A 20,780-nucleotide genomic window follows, 5' to 3' on the forward strand; every position below is an offset into this window, starting at 1 on the left:
CTAGGGCAGGGCAGCAGTCTTGGGGCCAGCGATGGGTGATAGTTCTGTTTGGGTAAACGGGCCTTAAATTGTTTTCCTTCTGCAAATACAAACACAAATGGGCTTTTCTCTAGCAGATGCAGTGTCCAACCTCCTGGTTTTGTTCCAGTTTGTTTGGTTCTGTAGAGGCACAGAGAGGCTCTGAGGAGTGCTGATAGTACCAGTTTTCATCATCCTGTTTCCTCAGGAAATAGAGAAGAATCGAGATGGGATTGAACTGCAGTATTAATGGTTCTGTTCTACTTCCCTGTTCTGGAAATAGCTCCTCTGTGAAGCAGGAAGGATGGCCGTGCTTGTGGGTTCAACAGCGTGTTTTAAACTCTTTTACTTTAATTACTTTGGCTCCTGTTAATACTTTATGTAGAAAGGGCATCTACATGCATGGAGCAAAATAAATTGCTTCCTTTTTGAATATATTAATTCTACATTACGAGAGAGATGGAAATAACATTTTAGGAACTGAAGCTGATGCTGTGGTCAAGTGGAAGCTAAGGAGAATAGTATTAGTGCATTCAGTGGTGACCCTGTGCTTGAATTTTGTTACCTGTGATTCTGATTTTTAAAAGTTTGAGGATTTGATGTGAAATCAAGAACATGCACGACAGGGATTCTCACTGAAACACCCACGATTACCTGCATCTCTTTCCAAATCTGTTATTGCTCAGCCTATCTTTCCCTAGAACAGAATGGCAAAACCAATTTAAGATTTTGCTTGTTTTGCATTTCAGATTGTGCAGTGAATGTCCATAAGAACTGCAAGAATTTACTGGCTGAATGCAGCAGCATCAGACCCAGGGTAGGTTCTAAAATAATGTTTCAAAAATGATGGTGCTTGAAGTCATAAATTGAGTTTAGTGCAAGTGTCTTAATTTCCATCAGTCTGGAGCCTTGCCCTGCACCTCCAAGACGCTGAATGATCATTGATTTGTCCTTATAGTAATTTATGAGAATCTGTGCAGGGAAAATAAAGCAAAACGTTTTACTGCTTTGCTGAAAGCTGCTTTGCATTGTTTGTTTGTCAGATTTGACTTGCTCTTTGTATGCACCAAGACCACAAACATAACTGAGTTATTTCTATCTTTAAAAATGGGTATTTTTGATTCGATACATCTACGTTTTGTGCTGCTGTGTTTATAAATACGGTGCCGTCTCAAAGCTGATAGAGCAGCAGAGAGGAACAGCAGAGCAGGATAAGTGCTTTCATTTCTGAACTGTGATAAACTTCAGATCTTGCCAAGGTGTTCCCTTTTTATCTCTGTCACCGGGATGCCTAAGGCAAGGTCACAGGTTGCTTTGGAGAGCTGTGTACCTGGCACTTCCCTTCTGCTCTTGTGCTCGAGTGTCATTTCTGCCTCCTTAAAGCCATGTAGACTTTTCAGTTTGTATTAACCTGTGTCTGTTGGTGATTTCAGGGCCTGACAGCACATTAGGGAGTGCAGTGAGAGGGAGAAAGAGCAGAGGAGCTTTTTGGGGGTAATTAAAGGTTAGAGGAAATGCTTTCGGCCTCTGGTGATTTATTATAAATCTAACTACCTACCTCTGTGTATAGGTATCTGTGTACATAGGTATATACACATACATATATACCTTTGAACTTTTAAAGTCCATGTGTGTTTTAATTCCAAACATAAACATTCTGTTCTTATTGTGTACTAAATGCAGTAGAGAGTTAGTTTCCAGCCTTGACTGTCTCCAAACTTTCATCCCCACTGCTGATCCAGCTGTAACTTTTCCTTTTTGGTTCAGCTTCAGCCTGGATAAGACGTGGAGTATTTATATGTAATGTAAATGTCAATATACCATTGTTCCACAGTGAAAAAAACAAAAGTGCTTGTGTCAAATCTTCTATATTTTCAATATAAAGCTCTGCTTACAGTTAGTGTTATATGATGGGGAAAATATGATTCATTTTGGACTGAAAGTTCGGTCTGTATGTGTAAGAATATTGTATTTTTCCCTATAACAGAAAGATTTCCAGCACAGACCTTCTGGATCTCCCCAAAGTTCGTCCCAGTGCATTTCCCCAGGTTTGTACTAAAGAATGATTTCTGTGCTCAAGGCTTATCTGTTCAATTGTATCTTTTTTCTTTAATATGTTTTAAAGGCCATACACAGTGTGTTATTGAAGTATAGAAAAGATCTCTTTTAATAAGATTGTTTCGTTTCTTTTCCTATTGGGAATGGCTTTAGAGGCTCCTGGCAATCTCCTGTGTGTTTTTATCTTTTTATCTTTTTATTTTCCTTTATACCTTCTTGCTGTGTAACCTCAAAATATCATGGTGGAAAGGGATCAATAAGCTAGTTTCTCATTGATTGTCTATTCTCTGGCCTCTGAAAAGACTAGAACTGTGAACTCAGTTTTACATCAGATTTTCATAATTGTCTATTTAAAACTTGCCTGCAGCTACTGGTTGCTAGAAATCTCTAAGACAAGCTAGCATAAATGGTCAGAACATAAATCTGTGTTGAAACAAAGTGGGAAAAGGGCTGATCTGGGAAAAAAAAAAGAAGAAAGAACAGCTCTTCTGCAGCATGGGCGTTGAAATAGCTTTTTGCTACTGGAAAATACCAAATAGCTGTGTGTTCCTTTTTTCTTTTACCTGGTTTTCCTGAATTCTTTGGCATGTTCACCATTTAAGAGAATTTTTCCCAAACTGTATGATTGTGACCTTTCTTTTTACTCATATTCCAGAATTGTGGAAATAATACTTGTAAAAGGGACAGGCGGTAGATTTCAGTGGTACATTGAAAAATGTTTTTTTTTTCCATGATATGTTGAATTTGAGACCAATTACATTGTCAGTTCAATTTAAAAAACTTTTATTACATATAAAAACAATTTGCTTTAGTAATTACATAACGTGATAGAGAGACACTGTCCATTCTGCTTTTTGTTATTTGGGACTAAGGTTACTCAATTATGCAATACTGACAGATAAAGGAGACATCAGAGCCGCTCGTTTAAATGGCATTTTAGTTGGTAGAAGTTACAAAGTCTTTAACAGAAACATTTCTTGGGTCCTAAGATGTTTGTTGATGGCTAGCACAGAATTATTTCTGCCTTACAGTTGGTCTCTCTGGTTGCTTTGCTGGCTGTAGGAAACACAACTGGTGAGGATGTCTGGGTGTTGCTCCGAGTGTCGCATCCATCTTTCTTCGGCATCCTCTGACTGTATTTCAAGCTTCAAGTTCTTCAGGAAACAATCCTTCCTGAGGATTGCACAGAGGGAAGAATTGTCACAACAAGTGGTCGTTTGCGTTGCCAAGAACGCTCTTGTCCACTTAGGGATAAGTGCAGGGACTGAAATAGGGAACAGTAAGGAATCATAGGACAAGCTGTCCATGGGGCTTGGCACCGGGGCCGCGCGGTGACACAGAGCCTGCTCTGCTGTGACAGCCTGGCCGCGATCGATGGGCCCTCTCAGCAGTGTGCACACACTGCTAATTGAGCTCAGAAGAGGGCTTTTTGGTGGCGCAGGCTCCGCTCGGCACTGCTTGTTTGCCACAGTGAAAAGCAGGAGCAGGAGGTTAAAGGAGCAGCTAATAGCATGGCCATGGTGTGTGTTTACCCGTAGCATTAACGCTGCAGACACGAGTGCCTCGCAGAAGGAGCCAAAGGTATCAACGTGAAAGGGAAACACGTTTTGAGAGGTGCAAGCTGGGCCCCTTTCAGATTTTGCCTCTGGAGATTTTTAGGTTTGAGCGAGCAGGGTTATGAATCAACCTCTAGCACTGTGAAACAACATGCTGCCAAAGGAGACGGTTGTCACTTTATCCAGTGTGAGAATCAGCTAGATGGTGCAGTCAGGAAATTTGGAACGTGCTCCTGGGAGGGAGCAGGAGTGGGTAAAAGCTCTGCTGGCACCGTTTGTGCTGGAAGTCACTGGTGAGATCTCGTGTGCAGCCCTGCACGCACCTCTAGTCCAGGGTTTTAAGGAAGAGAACTGAAAGACAAGCAGATATGGAGCACAGGATGTTAGGAAATCTGGGAAAACCTGTCTCATGAGAAGAACCTTGAATGCCTTGGCTTGGCCTGGCTGCAGTCGTAGAGACCGGGGCTCAAGGATCCATGAGGTCTCTTCCACTTGCATGTCCTTAAAAGCACTTTGAAGAAAGGGCAGCTGCAGACCTCACCCGTGACACTGAGTTTGGAAGATTGGCCGAGTCCTCATCTTTGACGTCTCTGAAGCTCCCTTTTTAAAAAGGGTGTATTTTGTCTCCTGCTCCTTATCATTCAGTATAGACATTAGTGCTAAAAAATTATATCCATTTTTTATAAGTCTATTACAAGCTTCCACATATCGTGTAATAGAGATTGAAGTTTTAAATATCTTTCCTGTTCGCAGTCTGTCTAGATTTGAAAAGCATTAAAAAGCTGCAGTATTAAAATTAAATTTAGCTCTGGGATCTTTTCCATTCAGCGTGTGTGCATGCAGATATAAATCACTATGCAGCAATAAGCTTTGCAGAGAACTTGTGGTTTTTATGTGATCTCAGATTTTTCTTGTTTGCCATGAAATGTTCTGTCCCCTTATACGGCAGGGTGTGAATAATTGTGTGTAGGTTCTGGTGTTTTACTAAAGGAGAAGATACTTTGCAATTTCCACACTAAATGGGCACAGTAGGGACCAATTTCCTGCACTTCAGACCTGCTGATTTAGCCGATACAGTAGGTTAAGTGGCAGCTTTACATTTCTAGAAGGATCACAGGTAGTATAAAAACAGTGCATCTCTGGGGCCACTTTACTGTGCCAAGTCTTAGGGCAGCCAGTAGTGAGCATGGGGAATACAAATTCAAAAAGCAGCGGCAGAAGCAATGCAATTCCAGCTCATCCTGAGCTGTCTTTTTGTGGTTCGTTTTCAAGAAAATGGAATGAGAATGTCTTTTTGGACAACGAGCTCCTGACATCCAAGATTCTGTCTGTTCTGCGTCCGCATTCAGAGAGAGGCTTGCGAGCAGGCGAGCTGCAGCCTCATTTTCTGAGCACCAATTCCATCTTTGCCTCTCTAGCCGCTTCGCTGAAGGAGCAGCCCCGAGGGCTTCTCCTGGGCCCGGATGGCACCCCGGTACTGCCGCGGAATCTCGGGATGACTATCGCCCAGAGGGGAAATTCTCAGTCTTCACTGAATACTGCGGGAGCTGTTAGTAAATTTGGGTAAGTAAACTGCTTCTCATCCACCCGCTTCCACTGCAGCCCCTCCTTTGCAAAACTAATTACAGTGCTAAAACAAGAGCTCGCATTTATTTTCAAGCTCAAAACAGATTCAGTCAGCTTCTAATGCTGAATTTTATTTAAAATATCCCTTAAACAGTAAGCTATTTGTTTCTGGAAACTACCACCTTCTCGTTAGTCCCCCTGCACTATACCACAAAACATTATATAAACAGGGAAATATTTCAGTAACTCTGTATTTTCTTTTTCATGGGTATATTAGTCCTCAGGCTTGCTGAAATTCAGCAATATTTTCTGAGATCATTTATTCTAAGTATTACTAGTTCTGACTAGTGTAGGAGGCAGCAGTATTTTGAATTGCAGTACACCTTAATTAAAATATTAGACAATTCGAAACATACTGCTTGTATTTTATGTGTGTTTAATGTGCCACAATTATGCTCAATTCTCAGTGAAAATGCCCTTTGTACTTTGGACTGGGCATGGTCACCAATGATGCCTGTGAAAATGCCATACCAGAAGTTGCGTGTTCAACTCTTCTAATTAAAACTGTGACATTTCAATGATTATTATTAAGTTACTCGATTGATTTGACTGTTTAAAGTTGGAGTGCAAAGATTATTTGAACTTAATTACACCATAATTAAGGGAAGATGCTTGTTATAGGAGTTAGAGGGTTGTGGGGTTTTTTTAGATAAGCCATTTTATATATATATATTATATATATTTTTATATATCTATAAATGTTCTGTTCTCCTTCTTGTCTAATTTCTTTGGCCATTCAGACTAATTTCAGGAGACATGGATGAAGGGGATTCTGGATTTATAAGATTCAAGCAGACATCAGATGATGTTGTCTCGCTTGCACCTTCAACATCAGACTCCATTTTTCTGGAAGGTATGGAATTTCTGTGCTTTACAGGATTCTATACAGTTTCTAAAACAGTCTTAAGATGGATATTTTCCTCTTGTTGTTGTTAATGATGGTAATGAGGGCTATGGCTTGGCACAATTTGCTGATAAGTGAAATAAAATGTGTTTTTGATGCAGATGCATATTCTGTGTATCTCCGAAGTGAAATAGAAACCGATGCTCTTGAGTTCGAGGCAGAGTCCTGGAGTATTGCAGTGGAACAGCCTTATGCAAAAAGGCAAAAGAAAGAAGTTATAAAAAGGCAGGATGTCATTTATGGTAAGAATATATATGTATATTTATTGGATATTTCTTTTATTTCGTAATGCCGTCACTTTGAAGTGAAGTAGAAATCACTGCTTTAACTGGCTCCTGATTTTTACTTGTGTTTGGAAATGAAAACCAAGTGAAGATTTTAGAGTGTGTTTCCCTGTCTCAGTGTGCATAGGTTCTCCTACTAATAATGTTGAGCAGCCTATAGTTTTCAGTATGCCCATGTGAGCAACAAAGCCTGTACAGGTAGGATGTAGCCCTCACTCAGCTGGGAGATGCCATTAAATAAGCAGGGTCAATCTCAGTGACTGCTTAGATGGGAGATTAAAGGGCCAAATTTAAGAACTTTATATCAGTGACATTTGTATTCTTTTCTCAATGCTGACACATACGTTAGCAAAGCCGTATGGACAGCCCTGGAGTGCTTTACTGCTGTTGAGCTCCAGAACAATACAAAAGATAAACTAGAAGGAAAATTAAGATGCCGTTTAGTCCTCATGGTTGGCCTGCTACAAAACCAGCTGCACCTAGATGTCAGGCTTTTCTTTAACCTGTTCTTAACCTTTGAAAATGGAGATTTCAAAGGTGCTCTTTGCAATTTGCTGCAGTATTTATCCTTGTGATGATAAGGGACTAGTTATTCCTGATGTTTGATATGAATCTCTCTGGCTTCAGGATAAGACTTCTGCCTCTTGTGTCTCTACTCCTGCATCTCTGATACTGAAAACAGTTTATTCTCTCCTCTTTTTAAGGAATTAGAAGTAGTTTTGTATGTTTTTGTCCTAAATAATAGGTGTAGATTACAGTAGACACTTCATCTGGACAGTTGGTCTACATTAGACCACATTTCTCATGAGTGTCTTCTTTTAAAAAGAAGGTATTTGTTGTTTTTACTGAAAAAAATAGCATGTTTGGCAGTACTTAATTTCAGAAACTAGAAATGTGTATGTCTGCCCATAGAAGTGGGGAAGGTTTTATGGCATTGAATATCTAGCAATATAGCTGTCCTGCTAGCAGTTTATACTGGTAAGAGGTAAATAGTAGACGTGTTTTATAGATCCAGGGTAGTCAGCCTAGCTGTTGTTTTTCTGGTGATGGGTTTGGTGGTTACTAGCAAAAGATACTGCCTTTCAGAGTCTGCTCATCACTGTACTAATCGCTGTAAACGACTTGTGATAATTTGTATTATGTTTCTTTTTGCCTAGAACTAATGCAAACTGAAATGCACCATGTCAGAACACTGAAAATTATGCTGAAGGTGTACTCCAAAGCCATGAGAGAGGAGCTGCAGTTCCCAAACGCAGTCATCAACAAACTCTTCCCATGTGTGGATGAGTTGCTGGAGCTGCACGGGCAATTCCTGCTGCAATTAAAAGAGCGTCGAAGAGAATCCTTGGAAGAAGGCAGTGACCGGAATTATATTATCCAGAACATAGGGGACATCTTGGTAAAACAGGTGTGAATTAAGTTCTAGTAACATGAGCCAGCCCTATTAAATTCCGAGCTCTAAGCATACATTTAGGTTTTTGTCCTGTAAAGCTTGAATATAATAGATTCTTCATTTAAACCTGGGTTTAAGATTGTCTTTCTAGTGTAGTGTGTGATCCTGGCTCCCAGGAATGCATCTGGTACAGATAATGTGGAATGTTCACTAAATGATTTGGGTCCCTGCAGTCTCTATTGTGGTGTGCTGCTGTATGATTCAGTTTTATTTTTCATCTGTTCCAAAAGTCAAGTAACATATTGCCGGTGTCACTGCATGTCACATTGCATCACTCTCACCTCTGATAAAGAAGTTGAAATATCAATGAAAGAAACATTGCCTCAAGTCAGTTATCGTAAAACCTGGTTAAATCCAGGTCTTTAGTGTGCAGGTATATTGTTAATGCATGTTTTCTATCCTTTTATTTCCATTTAGTTCTCAGGTGAAAATGGGGAGAGAATGAAAGAAAAATACGGTGTGTTCTGCTGTGGTCACAATGAAGCTGTTGGTCACTATAAAGATCTTTTCCAAAGCAATAAGAAGTTCCAAAACTTAATAAAGGTAAACACCAGTTAGAAACCTTCCATTCTGACTGAGCAACATATATTTGACTGCTTTGTACTTGACAATCAATTAAATTCCAGCAACTGGAATTAAAGAAGCACGACCTTGTTATTTGATAGACTGTTAGCTTTCTGTATTTTTGATCTCCTGGGCTCTTTGGACACAAACCCACAATAAACAGGTGTTAAACTTGAGGCAAACAGATGTTTTCTTTTGAGAGTGGACCTGGCTGGGACTATGTTATTTGTTTTATTCGTGGCTCTGTCGCTGACTTCTTAGTAAGGGATGGTTACTATAAATTGGTTTGATAAAGCAGTGATTCATGCTGCTGATAGAGCGCTATAGGAAAGGTAGGTATTATTGCTCTAGTTCTGCACGCTAAGTCTTTCCAAAACCAGGAGATTGGCTCTAGTGTGTTCTGTTTATCTGCTCTACACTGTAATGTGCAATTAATAGGAAGGGCTGGGGAAAGGCAGCCAAACGGGAAGCCTGTAACCTGAGCCTTAGATGACATTGCACAGTTCAAAGTATTCTCATTTTCCAGTCTTTAGTAAGTGATACCGTGTGCACTTTCCAACATGGCTCTGTAGTTACAGTCTTAACTAGCTGTCTTCAAAAGTAAAGAAGTTCTCTTTTCCATGAACCAAATAAGTGAACAGATTGACTTTTAAAATATATAGACTCCGTTTTTGACAGGGAAGAGCTTGGTATTGTGTCCTGCCACCTGGAATCAGGCCAGCTATTGAGATTCTGGTGTTACAGTCTTTTTTTTTTTTTTTTTTTTCTAAACAGAAATGTATTGTGTAGATCAGCGTAAATAGTGGTAGAATAAATATGTATTATTATTATTGTACAAAAATGTTTTGAGAAGGAAATGTGGGAATGGAGAAGGGAGGGAATCTGAGGAGCAGTAGATACAGAGCCTGTGAATGAGCTGCCTTTTGTTTTCTAGAAAATAGGGAACTGCTCCATTGTGAGGAGACTTGGTGTTCAGGAGTGTATCCTCCTGGTTACACAGCGCATCACCAAGTACCCCGTGCTGGTGGAACGGATTATTCAGAATACCGAAGGTAATTTGTTTAATCCTTCCCATCTGCCTGACGTTGTCTGCTGATCCCTCGTCTTCCTCGTCCTCCTCTCGGACAAGGGGGGCAGCCTGGTGCTGCTCTAGACCTGCTTCCTCACTTCTTTGTTGCCAGAAGATGTGGTTGTAGACACAGATCCAAATCAGTAACAACTCATCAGAGGGTCTAGAGCAGGAATGTTCAGTTTCAAGCCTGCCACTGTGAAATCATAGTAATTAAGCCTTTTATTTAAGGCTTATTTAACTGAATTAAGGCAATTCCTTGGGGATTTAGTACTTTAGGAATCTTTTCTAGCATTATCTATCCTAATACTCTTAGAAATTATTGTTAAATATTGAGTATGAAACTTTTTGTGTTAAAGTATGTTTGGATGGCTCATTTTGCGTTCCAGAGTTCAAAATCTGGTTAATTGCTACTCTCCCCTCTTTGTAGCTGGAACTAAAGATTATGAAGAGCTGACACAGGCTCTCAGTTTAATTAAGGACACAATCACTCATGTGGATGCCATGGTAAATGAGTGTGAGAAGGGGCAACGCCTTAAAGAGATTATGCATAAAATGGAGCTCAAATCATCCGGGAAGTTTAAGAACGGGCTCTTCTTCCGCAAGGACGATATGGGGCAGAGGCGGCTTCTGCTGGATGGGATGCTCTACTGGAAAGCAGCGTCAGGGCGGCTCAAAGGTAAAGGACTAGGAAGGGAAAAAGTGCAACTGGGAAACAAGATTTCTCTTTGTTTAGTAACTGTTTATTAGCAATTGATTGAGTATAAAATAGGATGGCAGTAACCTTCTTTAATAGGATGTTGAAGGAAATAGCACTTGTTCTATTCTTGGCTTGTCCAATACGCATCTCTGTGATGGTGCATGATAAGTTCCTTATGCTGTTGGCTTATTATCTCTCTGATCTGCTTTCCCATTCAAGTGGGAGGTCTTTAGATAGATGACAAAGCTTTGAGTCATCCAGACTTAGTCTCCTGTGGAAAGACATTATCTTGTGCGAGCTCTGGTTCACACTTTGAAAAATCGTGTCATGTCAACCCCATGACACCTCCATTCTCCATAATACCTGTTTTGCCAGAAAATCAAAGCAACATCCATCAGTGAATATGTTACGAGCTTCATTGCTCAAATGTTCAAAGAGAAGCTTCAGTGACTTATATAATGCAGCTGAGAGTCCCCGGTGCTGCCAACATCTGCAGTTCCAGAAGAATCTGCAGGTGAGGGAGACAGTGTATCCTCATGAGCGTTTGAGCCCACGTGTAGCAATCCTAAGGAGGCCTTTAAAAACTTTAAATGAGCCCTTTGTGGTCTGCTGGTTCTGCATTTACACAGGGTATTTGTGGGGATCCCAAGTACAAGGTGGTAGGAGACCCAATGTTGCCAGTGTTGATATGTCCATATCCCACAGGAAATTTAAGTCAAGTGATTTTGGCTGTGCAACAATCCTTTTGATTTAAAATAACTTATTTTTTGTCCTTCTGTTTCCACCATAGATATTCTGGCAGTCCTGTTAACTGATGTGCTTTTGCTATTACAAGAAAAGGACCAAAAATATGTATTTGCATCAGTGGTAGGTATTGCTTTCCTTAGTTAATACACTTGCTCACTGTATTTATGAAAGTGGCAGTAACTGCAGAAGAAATACAGATAGAAATGTTAGATGTTTATCATGGCAGGTTCAGAAGGAGAATGAAGTTAAAACAAATCAGCTAGTGTAGAGTTGCTTCTGAAGCAATCCTGGTGCTCCTGCAGTCTCTTGGTCCAAAACAACGTTCCTCTGCGTCACTCTGCTCTGGCTGTGGCATCTCCTGTGGGTTTCTGATGCCTCGAGCATGTCCCGGGGTTCACTACTTTCTTCTTATCTTACCCTGTGTTTTCCTTTCACCAAGTTCTGTTATGCTGCTGTTTGTACAAGTCTTGTATGTTAAACGTGCTGGAACTCTAGTGTGAAAGGCACTTGCAAATAAGGTTTCCTTCTGTACATTAATACGAAGGGAAAAAAATCTTCCACTTCAGCTAGGGAAATGGTAAGCCATGACTTTAGTGGAGGTTGAGAATTTTCTTGAAGCAACTAGCATTAAATGCAAAGGTAATTACTGCAGCACTCTGGGGCACTCAGTAGATTTGCCTGTTTTTCTCAGGCATTTCCACAGGTATCCTCAGAGCAGTTAATTGTGCACATTTTGTACTGATCTAGTTCACTTACAACTGTGATGGGACCAGGAACAGAGAAACTATTTATTTTATGTAATTGCTTTTTTGGATACATTTTTTTTTTCAAGACATTAACGTAAGAGCCGAGTTGTAATGGCTGGAGCTATTTGGATGATTTCAGGGGTATCAAAGCAATGGCTTTTCAAACTGACCATGTTCTAATGCACAGAGTGGGGATACTTTCACAAATCATACTGGCTAACTGAAAACGCTGCTTCTTGCCTTTAACCTGTTTTGCTTTTGCTTGTTCTGCTTTTGCTCGATTTCTGGGACCAGTGGAAATGTTCAGGTGCTTGTATCAGTGCATGCTTTAATACTCAACCAGGTGCCAAGACCTGTTATTTTTGCAATGTACATTCTGTATTCAGTGTTTTGATCTGTGGGTGATGAGTAAAAAAGGACAAGTGTCGAAAGTGTGACGTGGAAAGGCCGTAGTAGTGAAGTAATAGTGTTACAGCTCATTATGGTCCTATATAAATAGGAAATGGGCGGGGGCTGAGAAGCACTAACCCTAAAGAATGTATGTAATATAGCGCAATAAACTATATTTTGTTTCACAGGACTCTAAACCACCAGTTATCTCATTGCAAAAGTTGATTGTAAGAGAGGTAGCTAATGAGGAAAAAGCAATGTTCTTAATTAGTGCTTCCTTAAAAGGACCAGAAATGTATGAAATTCATACAAGCTCAAAAGAAGAGAGGAATTCCTGGATGGCTCACATTCGCAGAGCTGTAGAAAGGTAAATTATGAATGAAAGCCGGAGGGCTTGATTTCTTGCTCGTCTGTCTCCTCTTCAGCAGGCCTCATAGGAATAACCTTAGCTAAAAATACATTTAACTATCCCAAAACACCTTTTTTTTTTGTGAGTGAAGTGTGTACTTCTGTGTATGCCTATTGTGAAGAATTCATGCATAAACAATGCAAGAAAAAACATCCTAAGACTGTCGTGTTTCTTTTTAAAAAAAAAAAAAGTGAGTTCACTGATGCCGAATGAATCAGGGCTTCGGATAAGGGAGGAAGATTAGCAGAAGATAAAGCACATCCTAAGCAAAGACCTGGGTTGAATCCTGAGATGGCTGTAGTTTATCTAATGTGTAAGATGTGCATCTTTCTGTTTCCCCCTTTTTACAGCTGTCCTGATGAAGAAGAAGGAACATTTAATGAACCTGAAGCAGAAAAGAAACTGGCTGAAGCAAGAGCTGCTAAGCTAAAAGATTTTCAAGGTAATGGCTTGGTTATATATTCCATGAACAGCTTCTCGGCATCACTTGTGATTTATGACCATCTTGTTCTTTTGTCCTATGATGTGAGCAAGCTTCTCCTTTATAAGTCTTTCAATGTATTTATCTATTATCTATATAATCTATCTATATATTATCTATTCAACATAGATATTGCCAGACTGTGTAGAAATAGTTAAATAAGTTAATTCGGAGGGCAGAACTTGAGTTTGTTTCTTTCCTCAGAGCGTTTGAACATGAAAGACGAGCTGATCGTGCAAACTCTGACCGAGAAGCAACAGATTTATCTGGAAATGTCTGAAATGAACAGATTTGAAGACCAGTCCCAAGGTGTCCGATCCAGACTGCTACTTCGGGGGGATATCTCAGAGAATCTGCAAGGAGAGGCCATCTTGAAGTCTGCAGTGACAGAAGGTAAATGCAGTGCAGCAAGGTGTGTGTGTATAAACAGATGCAAGTGTGGATCAGCACACAAGATCAAAGTGCAGCTTGTTAGTCCTGAAAATCTTGCAGTAGTGACACCTGATGCTGTTCAGATTCCTTGGTCTCCGAAGCAATCTTCAAGACAGGTAAGTGCACCCTGTGCATTTGGATAGAGAATCTTAGCTACAGTTGGGATTATTTATTTATTTGTGTCAGAGACTTCTAGAACAGAGAGCCTGTCTAGGGAAGGCATATTTAGAAAGACATCTTTGAGTCTGACAAAAAAAAAAAAAAAAACACTCAAATGCTAATAACCTAATCTTATATTCAAGGAGAAGGTTATCTTCATATGTGCAATATGTAGAGCCTGTCATAAGAAGTTAATCATGTAGGAAAATTCATTTGTACTGTACAAAAGCTGTCCAACTTCCTGATCTTTTTATATATGTGATAATTGAAGTACTCTTTGTGACTTGCTAGCCCGATGCAGTTGTCTCACCATGTACACGTCTATTTAAAATGACCTGTTCTCCTTTTTCCTAGCTGAAAATCTCCAAAACCTCATCTTAACTCATTTGGGCAATGGATTCTGTCAGCCCGAGGAAAGCTTTGGCTCGGGACTCCCCAGGAGAGCAGAGACCTTTGGAGGATATGACAGCAGCCCCTCAAATTCAAGTAAAAGTAAGAAACGGGGACTATAGGAGCCAATGCAGGTTTTTAGATGCTGTGTGGAATCAGCACGTTGTATTTTGTGCTTCCAGTCCCAACACTAGAGAGCAGAGCAGGGCTCCTAATACCCTTAGCAAATGCCAATTATTACCTGAATTCCTACTTTTTAATTCCCATAATTCCATATAGCATTTTACTTTTGTTTGAAAATTAAGCATGAGTGTAATATTACTTGATCTTATTCTCCCTGTTTATCTTAACTAATACTCTTTAAGTTTTTAATATGCTTTTGAGTAGTCTTGTTCTTCCTATTGTCTATCTCTCTACTCTTTGAAATCAGCGTGGATAAGCTGTGCAGTTACGATACGGTTCTACCTTCAAAATCACTTTTTTTTGTGCCTGTTCTGTTATGCAGTGAGTTTTCACAGGCTCTGTGCTGGCATGAGCCACTCACACTCCACTCTTCTTTCAGGTGGTGGTTTTAGGAAGAACAGCAGTGGTGACCAGAGGCAGTGGGACTGGAAAGGCCCTGCAGTAAATTCAGATACGCAGCTCCACGACCTCCCTTTTGATGCAGAAGAAGGATCTCAAACCGTATGTTGGACTTATGTATAACTTGAATGTATTTCCTGATGGCCCTTGTCATAACAGCAGTGAAGGACAAACCTCCGAAAGCCAGAAGTCTTCATTGCTGCTAGGGCTGGGCTGAAACAGCATTCTGTGCAATTACTTAACTCTATTAAGGCTATTTTAAGGGGGGGAATTGACGTTTTTTAGCTAAGCTCTTGGGAGGCATGATAATTTGGTTTAATATTTGTTAATTTGATGCTGTATCTTTAGTTCCAGCTTTAATGATCACGCGTTTGTTTCAGCCTGGCCTCTGGCTTCAGTACTTTTGATGTTTCGTTCAGGTTAGGGCAGCAATCTGTGTTCCACTGTTCCCTCATGAGCTGAGCGCTCCAAAGTGTTTTGGCAGCACTGCCCCTGCCCAACATGGGTGCTCTGGGACCCACGTTGTTCTTTTCTTTTTCCAGGGTGATGCAACAAGTCAGGGTGACAGCAGCGGTTTGCAGCCCACCATAGAGTCTGAGGTACGTTGCTTCTGCTGTTAGGAAATGTAAAGGGAATTAACTGTAATAATAGCATGCAAAAGAAAACAGCATTTTAGTGTCTGCAGAACCTCAGGCTCACTAACAAACTGTGCCTTACCACTCCTAATGCATTATGAATGCAGAGATAAAAGCCCCATTAGAAAACAGAGATGGGTTCTGGTTAGGTAGGAAGATAATGTTTCAAAGAGGTAGGTAGCTACTCTTCTGTGTCTTTGGAAGGATTGCATGTTCCCGGCTCCCTGACAAAATTTGCCCCGAGCCTCTCATGAATGCTACATGTGGGCAGAAAAGGTCATTAAATAGCCCACGTAAAAAAAAAAAAAAAAATCATCAGATGATGAAGATTTCTCCCAGTGAGATTTGGAGGGTATATTTGTGCAAAGGTTAATATTCTCAAATTGGGTTTTTGCCTGCATATTGCTCTATTAGCTATTACCACGTTAGAATGCTCTTGTCGCCATACTTCCACTGTGTGTCTTCGGTTATGTTTATATAAAAGTGTTAATTCTGCATCAAAGCAGAGATCTCTTCCCCAGTGCTTAATATCTTCTTGCCTCCCCTCCTCAGCTGGTCCAAAGAATACAAACGCTGTTGCAGTTGCTCTTCAGTCTACAGGTAAAACAACTAAGTACTATCTAAGAAATGTTGTGAGGCGTCAAGTTTAATGAATTTTAAGGAGCGGTGCAGGGAATTACCTTGGACACCTAAACATGCTAGAGTGGACTGCAGGGTCTAAGACGGGAGTCTCAAGGAAACACTGTGCCCAGTTTTTGGTAGAATCGTCAGAAACAACTGAATCCCTTTTCTTGCTTGTTGGAGCTTCAAGCTCTCCCTAATCTCCCTGCTCCTGCAATGCATCTCTTAGTAAAGTTGTTATTGATAGATACTTGTACGTATATATTTACTATACCTTTACAATATGTAATATTTAAAGTGGTTGTGTTTAGATTCAGAGTCTTAGTTTTACATGCAAAAGGTGTTAATTTTGCCGTATGTAAGAATACCATTTTGCCTCACTGGATATTCCTCGTTCGGGATATTATGTGCAAGTTAGACCTGCATTTAAAGACAGAGGTGTCGGTGAGCAGCTCTGGTAGATGCTGCTGCTTTTGCTTTGCTGTGCGTGGTTTTTTTAGCCCCTGGGCCTCAAGGTGAACTCCTCTTCCCCCCAGGCAGTGATATCCCAGCAGGACAGCTACATCGAGGTGCAGCGAGCCACCATGGTGGACCGGGAGAAGCAGTACCGGCTGCAGTCCACGCGGGGCAACCTGCTGCTGGAGCAGGAGAAGCAGCGGAACTTCGAAAAGCAGCGGGAAGAGCTGATGAACGTGCAGAAGCTGCAGAGCCAGCTCAAGCTGGAGCAGCAGCGCTGGGAGCGGGAGAGGAGCCGGCAGCAGCGGGAATTGGAAAGCACGGACACCCGGCTGCAGGAGCGCGAGGAGGAGATTCGGCAGCTGAAAGAGAGACTGAGTCAGGAAAAGGAAGAGCTGGAGAGGCAGCGAGAGGCCTATCAGCACGACCTGGAGAGGCTGCGGGAAGCGCAGAGAGCAGTCGAGAAAGAGCGGGAGCGCCTGGATCAGCTGAGGAAGCTGAAGAAACAGAACACGGTGTCAGGCACGTGCTCCCCGGAGCTGGGACAGGTAAGTGGCTGCTGGTCTTGGGGTTTGGGCTCTGATAGCTGCTTGCTTCTGAACGAAGGCTGCCTTTGTTGGGAGTGCTAACGTCGTCTCAGCGACGTAACCTGGAAAGAGGCCATCCTTGTTTGCCTTTTCCAGGGGCTCGTGTGCCATCATCTAAAATAGCTGACAGGGACTGCAGTGAGGGACATCAGAGCTTGGCAATTCCTTAGTCTTTCATTTATCACAAAAGAGTGCAGCACTGAGAGTGGTTTCTCCTCAGTATATCTTGGAGTATGAAAATGCCAGTTTCACTTAGAAAACCCTTTTTTCCCCCTCTCATTTAAAATCAGATGCTGGGCCATTCCCTTAGCTTCAATGGAGAAGGGCTAGAACCATCTCTGCCGGTCTTGAAAACCTCTGGGAGAGTCAGCGTGTCCGGGATGGATTACCTGGAGCGGCCGGAGCTGGCTCGCAGGGACAGCACCACCATGGAGACCCGGCCGGTTCTGGCGCTGAAGAACGAGGTGCCGATCCATCTCCTGAGCGCCACCAACCAGATCCAGAAACCAGCTGCCGTGCAGCAGCAGATCCCTACCAAGCTTGCGGCCTTCACAAAGGGAAGCAAGGAGAAAGGTGGGAAGAACAAAGCATCTCACAGGACAGACAGTTCGGGTAAGTGCATTTAAATGCGTTTTTGAGCATCACAGGAAGACAGAACACATTAGTTTAAGCCTCTGTCTGCCCGTGTAGGAGTAATTAACCAAACAGAACAGAGTTGTGGTGAGAACTTGTAGGTCTGCATGTAAAATCTCCCTGCCTGATAGGCCACCATAGTAGTGATGATGGAAATAACAAATTCTTTGCTTGTTCTGCGTGTGTGGAACATTGAGGCAGGCTTAGCCTTTTCTCCCTGGCTCTCCAGAGTTGTAATGACATCAAACATGATGCTTTTCTTAGCATCAGTCAGTCATTAAATACAGTCTTCCAGGCCAGAATACAGATGCTCTGTGTGTTGCAGAACTCAAAGGGGATGATTTTGTCAGAAATAGAAACAAGTGAAAATACAGCCACCCTGTCATAGAGTAATTTGTGCTGCTAACTGCTGGGTACTGAAGTGGTGATCTCTGCCAATGACAGACCTAGCAAAAACCACCTTTTTTTCCCTCTACTGCTTAAAAAAGCCTTTCTTTCAGCTTAGGAGAATAGCCTAGTTACGGAAATATCTTTTTAGCTTTATATAGAATTCAGACCTGTCAAGTTCATGTGTTGCCTGGGTTGTCACTGCTCTAGTGACCTGGGGCCCTCTCCTAGGAGAGGGCTTCTGCACGGTGCAGAGATGTGTCTCTGTGCCTGAACTTTAATGCAATTATGAACTTGGCTTGTGTTTCTGTGCGTAAATAAATGCTGCTGTCTTCTTACCCTGAATACCAAATGCTGGTAAATGGGAAAATAAAGCTCTAATACATCTCTACAGGTCCCTTTTTTAATAACTCTTACCTAATGCTCTCTGTAGTGGAAATGTACTTAATGGTATTTTCCTGGAATTTCTGTGAAGGGTATAAGACTTGGTACATGGATGTGTGTTCTCTCATGAGCATTAAGGATACACACTCGTTAGGCCCACGTGTAGATCCTAGAATAAAATGGAACAAGGACTTTGTACCAGAGGCCAAATCCTGCGTATTGAATTTGGTTTGTGTGGGGTGGAAGGAATGCGTGCCGGGAGCAGAGGAGCTCTCTGGGTTGAGAACAGTTGTTTTGGTGAATTGCTTTTATTGTTGAAGTGAAGCAGCTGCCGGGCCGCAGCGCCCGCGTTCTGCGCTGCGGAGCAGCTGTGGGACAGATGCAGAGCAGGGACGAAAGCTCCTCACAGCTCTCAGCATTGAAAGTGGCAAGTAGCCATTGCCACTTGGCTACCAGGGGCAAGGACACATTTCCTGACTGTTCTCTCTGATACTCTCTTTTACATCTGTGGTTTTGGGGGCTGCTAGTAGCTGAAATAGAGATCCTAATGAAAGAAGAGAGGGAAAGTACTTATAAGCAACAGGAGGGGAAAAAATGTAAGGATGTATAAGGAATCGGGGCTCCTGTTGGGACAGCAGCTTTCTTGGATATGCAAGGGTGTCAGTAAAATGGACCCAGGATGAAACAATGAAATCTGTGTACTGCCAGGATGAAATAGTAATTCATAAAATATTTTCTTCAGCATCTATTGACCAGAAGCAGCTGATTCCCCCCAAGCTTGCTGGACGAGAGGAGGGTCTCCTGAGAGGCCGGCGATCAGCAAGTCCCGTCCTCGCCAGCAGCCAGAGCCCTGCGTTCCAGCCAGGTTTGTGTCCCTTCCCGTCCGTGGGGATGCACAGACCTCCTGGGCACGATTGTGAGTCTTTCTTCTCTCTCTCCTTCTCCAGAATTGTACGGCCCAGTTGATGCTCAGCCAGAAGCACTTTCGTCTGCCTCAGCAAACTTATTCAAGCCCAGTAATGCTCCTGTCCAGACCCTGGTGGCCTCCCAGCCAACACTGTTGAATGTGCAAGATGATACCAGCAAAGAAGATGTAATTTTTTTCTAATTGTCTCCATGTAAAGATTAGTCTTTTGACATACTGTTTCAAGAACTCAGGCCCAAGTGTTCTACGTGACAGAGACCTGATGTGCATGTCTTTTCATGCCTGCCCCATTCATACTAGCAAGAACCAGACCAGGATTACTGTTGTACTTTGTTGGTTTCTCTGCCAGCAGCTCAGAATGAGGACACAGTAGTAATAACTTGCTTTTAATTTCTCCAAACGTGGAAACATATTGATACATGGCAAGAATATATAATTTCAGAACATATTTAAATGCTGCTATTTACTGTAATTTGCTCTTTTTGGTGAATCTATGCTCTTCGTGAGCACCATTTTTTTTGAAGTAAACTGTTTTAATTCATGTCAAACCTCCCAGATCTTTTATGTAAAAAATTTTAGTAGTAGACCCACACTGGCTGAGGATTTTTAAGTCCATTATTTGTGTCTATTATTTGACCATGTATATGACACAGGCAGTCAGTATAACGGATTATGCTACGTATGTTGCAGTAACTAGTTGGCTACCAAGCCAGTCTCCTTGCAGCCATCCTGGTACCCGCTCCCAGGAGCCAGACTCTTCCTTCAGTGATTCCATGGAACACGTGGGCTGGCCAGGTACAGCAAAGGGAGAGGTAAGCTTCCCAAGAAAGAGTCTTCAAGGATCAGGAACTCACCTCCTTGTGGACATGAAGGGTTGCACGTGTCAAAGTACACAACAGTAATGAAGACTTGGACTAAATGCATGGTTTTGGCCCTCAACTTGCACGAGGGGTAACTGTGTCCTTAGATACCCACGTGGGTCATTCTCCGTGTTAGTGAGAGCGGGGCAGATTCCCATGCAAAGCTGATGAGCTGGTTCAGAAGGAACTTGGAGACTTGCTGAAGACATCAGAAGTGTTTGAACACAGTCATTTATTGACTCGCCTGATCCTGAGCTTTCTGCCACTGGTGTTTGCCTGCCTGCTTGATGGGACCTCGCTCCGAGTGGCAGAAGGTAATAAAGCTGCTGTTACTGCAGAGCCTCCTCTGCAGCACTGTTAGGAATGAAGGGAAAAGAACTGTTCCTTAGAAATGTGCTGTTATCTAAACCTCTGCTGGCTTAGCAGCTCCGAGCCGAGCCAGCTGCACCCCTCCTGTTCAATGGGTCAGTTCTTAATTACGAAACGGTGATGCCATTAACGTGGGCGTGGGCAAAAGGCATTCTGCACCTTTGTAGGAATTTGCACACTCGTCTGGTGTCTGTTATTTTTGTATCTCAGTTTTTACCTAGGGACGTGTATTCCAGTTCGTGTTGGAGGCGGCCAGTCAGATCCGTGGTGCACAGAAGAGGTGGTTCACAGGGCACTGGTACAGAATTGGAGAAATCAGTATCTCAGAGCTCAAAAACATGGGTTAATACCTTTC

At 42.0% G+C, this 20,780-nt stretch overlaps 1 protein-coding gene across 1 annotated transcript in view; it reads left to right on the top strand.

The window, feature by feature from the left end:
- ARHGEF18 (Rho/Rac guanine nucleotide exchange factor 18) overlaps positions 1 to 19,781 on the top strand; it is a 29,162-nt gene extending 9,381 nt beyond the window's left edge. The window contains exons 6-26 of the mRNA XM_088527145.1: positions 768 to 835; positions 2,006 to 2,066; positions 5,051 to 5,195; positions 5,999 to 6,111; positions 6,264 to 6,404; positions 7,604 to 7,854; positions 8,317 to 8,442; positions 9,398 to 9,515; positions 9,963 to 10,211; positions 11,023 to 11,099; positions 12,304 to 12,482; positions 12,875 to 12,966; positions 13,210 to 13,398; positions 13,951 to 14,088; positions 14,549 to 14,670; positions 15,111 to 15,167; positions 15,756 to 15,803; positions 16,361 to 16,828; positions 17,158 to 17,479; positions 19,014 to 19,136; positions 19,219 to 19,781. Coding sequence (XP_088383271.1) covers positions 768 to 835; positions 2,006 to 2,066; positions 5,051 to 5,195; positions 5,999 to 6,111; positions 6,264 to 6,404; positions 7,604 to 7,854; positions 8,317 to 8,442; positions 9,398 to 9,515; positions 9,963 to 10,211; positions 11,023 to 11,099; positions 12,304 to 12,482; positions 12,875 to 12,966; positions 13,210 to 13,398; positions 13,951 to 14,088; positions 14,549 to 14,670; positions 15,111 to 15,167; positions 15,756 to 15,803; positions 16,361 to 16,828; positions 17,158 to 17,479; positions 19,014 to 19,136; positions 19,219 to 19,379 — 3,248 coding nt within the window. The 3' untranslated portion in view covers positions 19,380 to 19,781. The remainder of the gene's footprint in view (positions 1 to 767; positions 836 to 2,005; positions 2,067 to 5,050; positions 5,196 to 5,998; positions 6,112 to 6,263; positions 6,405 to 7,603; positions 7,855 to 8,316; positions 8,443 to 9,397; positions 9,516 to 9,962; positions 10,212 to 11,022; positions 11,100 to 12,303; positions 12,483 to 12,874; positions 12,967 to 13,209; positions 13,399 to 13,950; positions 14,089 to 14,548; positions 14,671 to 15,110; positions 15,168 to 15,755; positions 15,804 to 16,360; positions 16,829 to 17,157; positions 17,480 to 19,013; positions 19,137 to 19,218) is intronic.
- Positions 19,782 to 20,780: the final 999 nt, after the last annotated feature.

This window comes from Tinamus guttatus, unplaced genomic scaffold (genome assembly GCF_059628265.1).
Source record: "Tinamus guttatus ecotype Peru unplaced genomic scaffold, ASM5962826v1 Tinamus_guttatus_pri_ptg000261l, whole genome shotgun sequence".
Lineage (NCBI taxonomy): Eukaryota > Metazoa > Chordata > Aves > Tinamiformes > Tinamidae > Tinamus > Tinamus guttatus.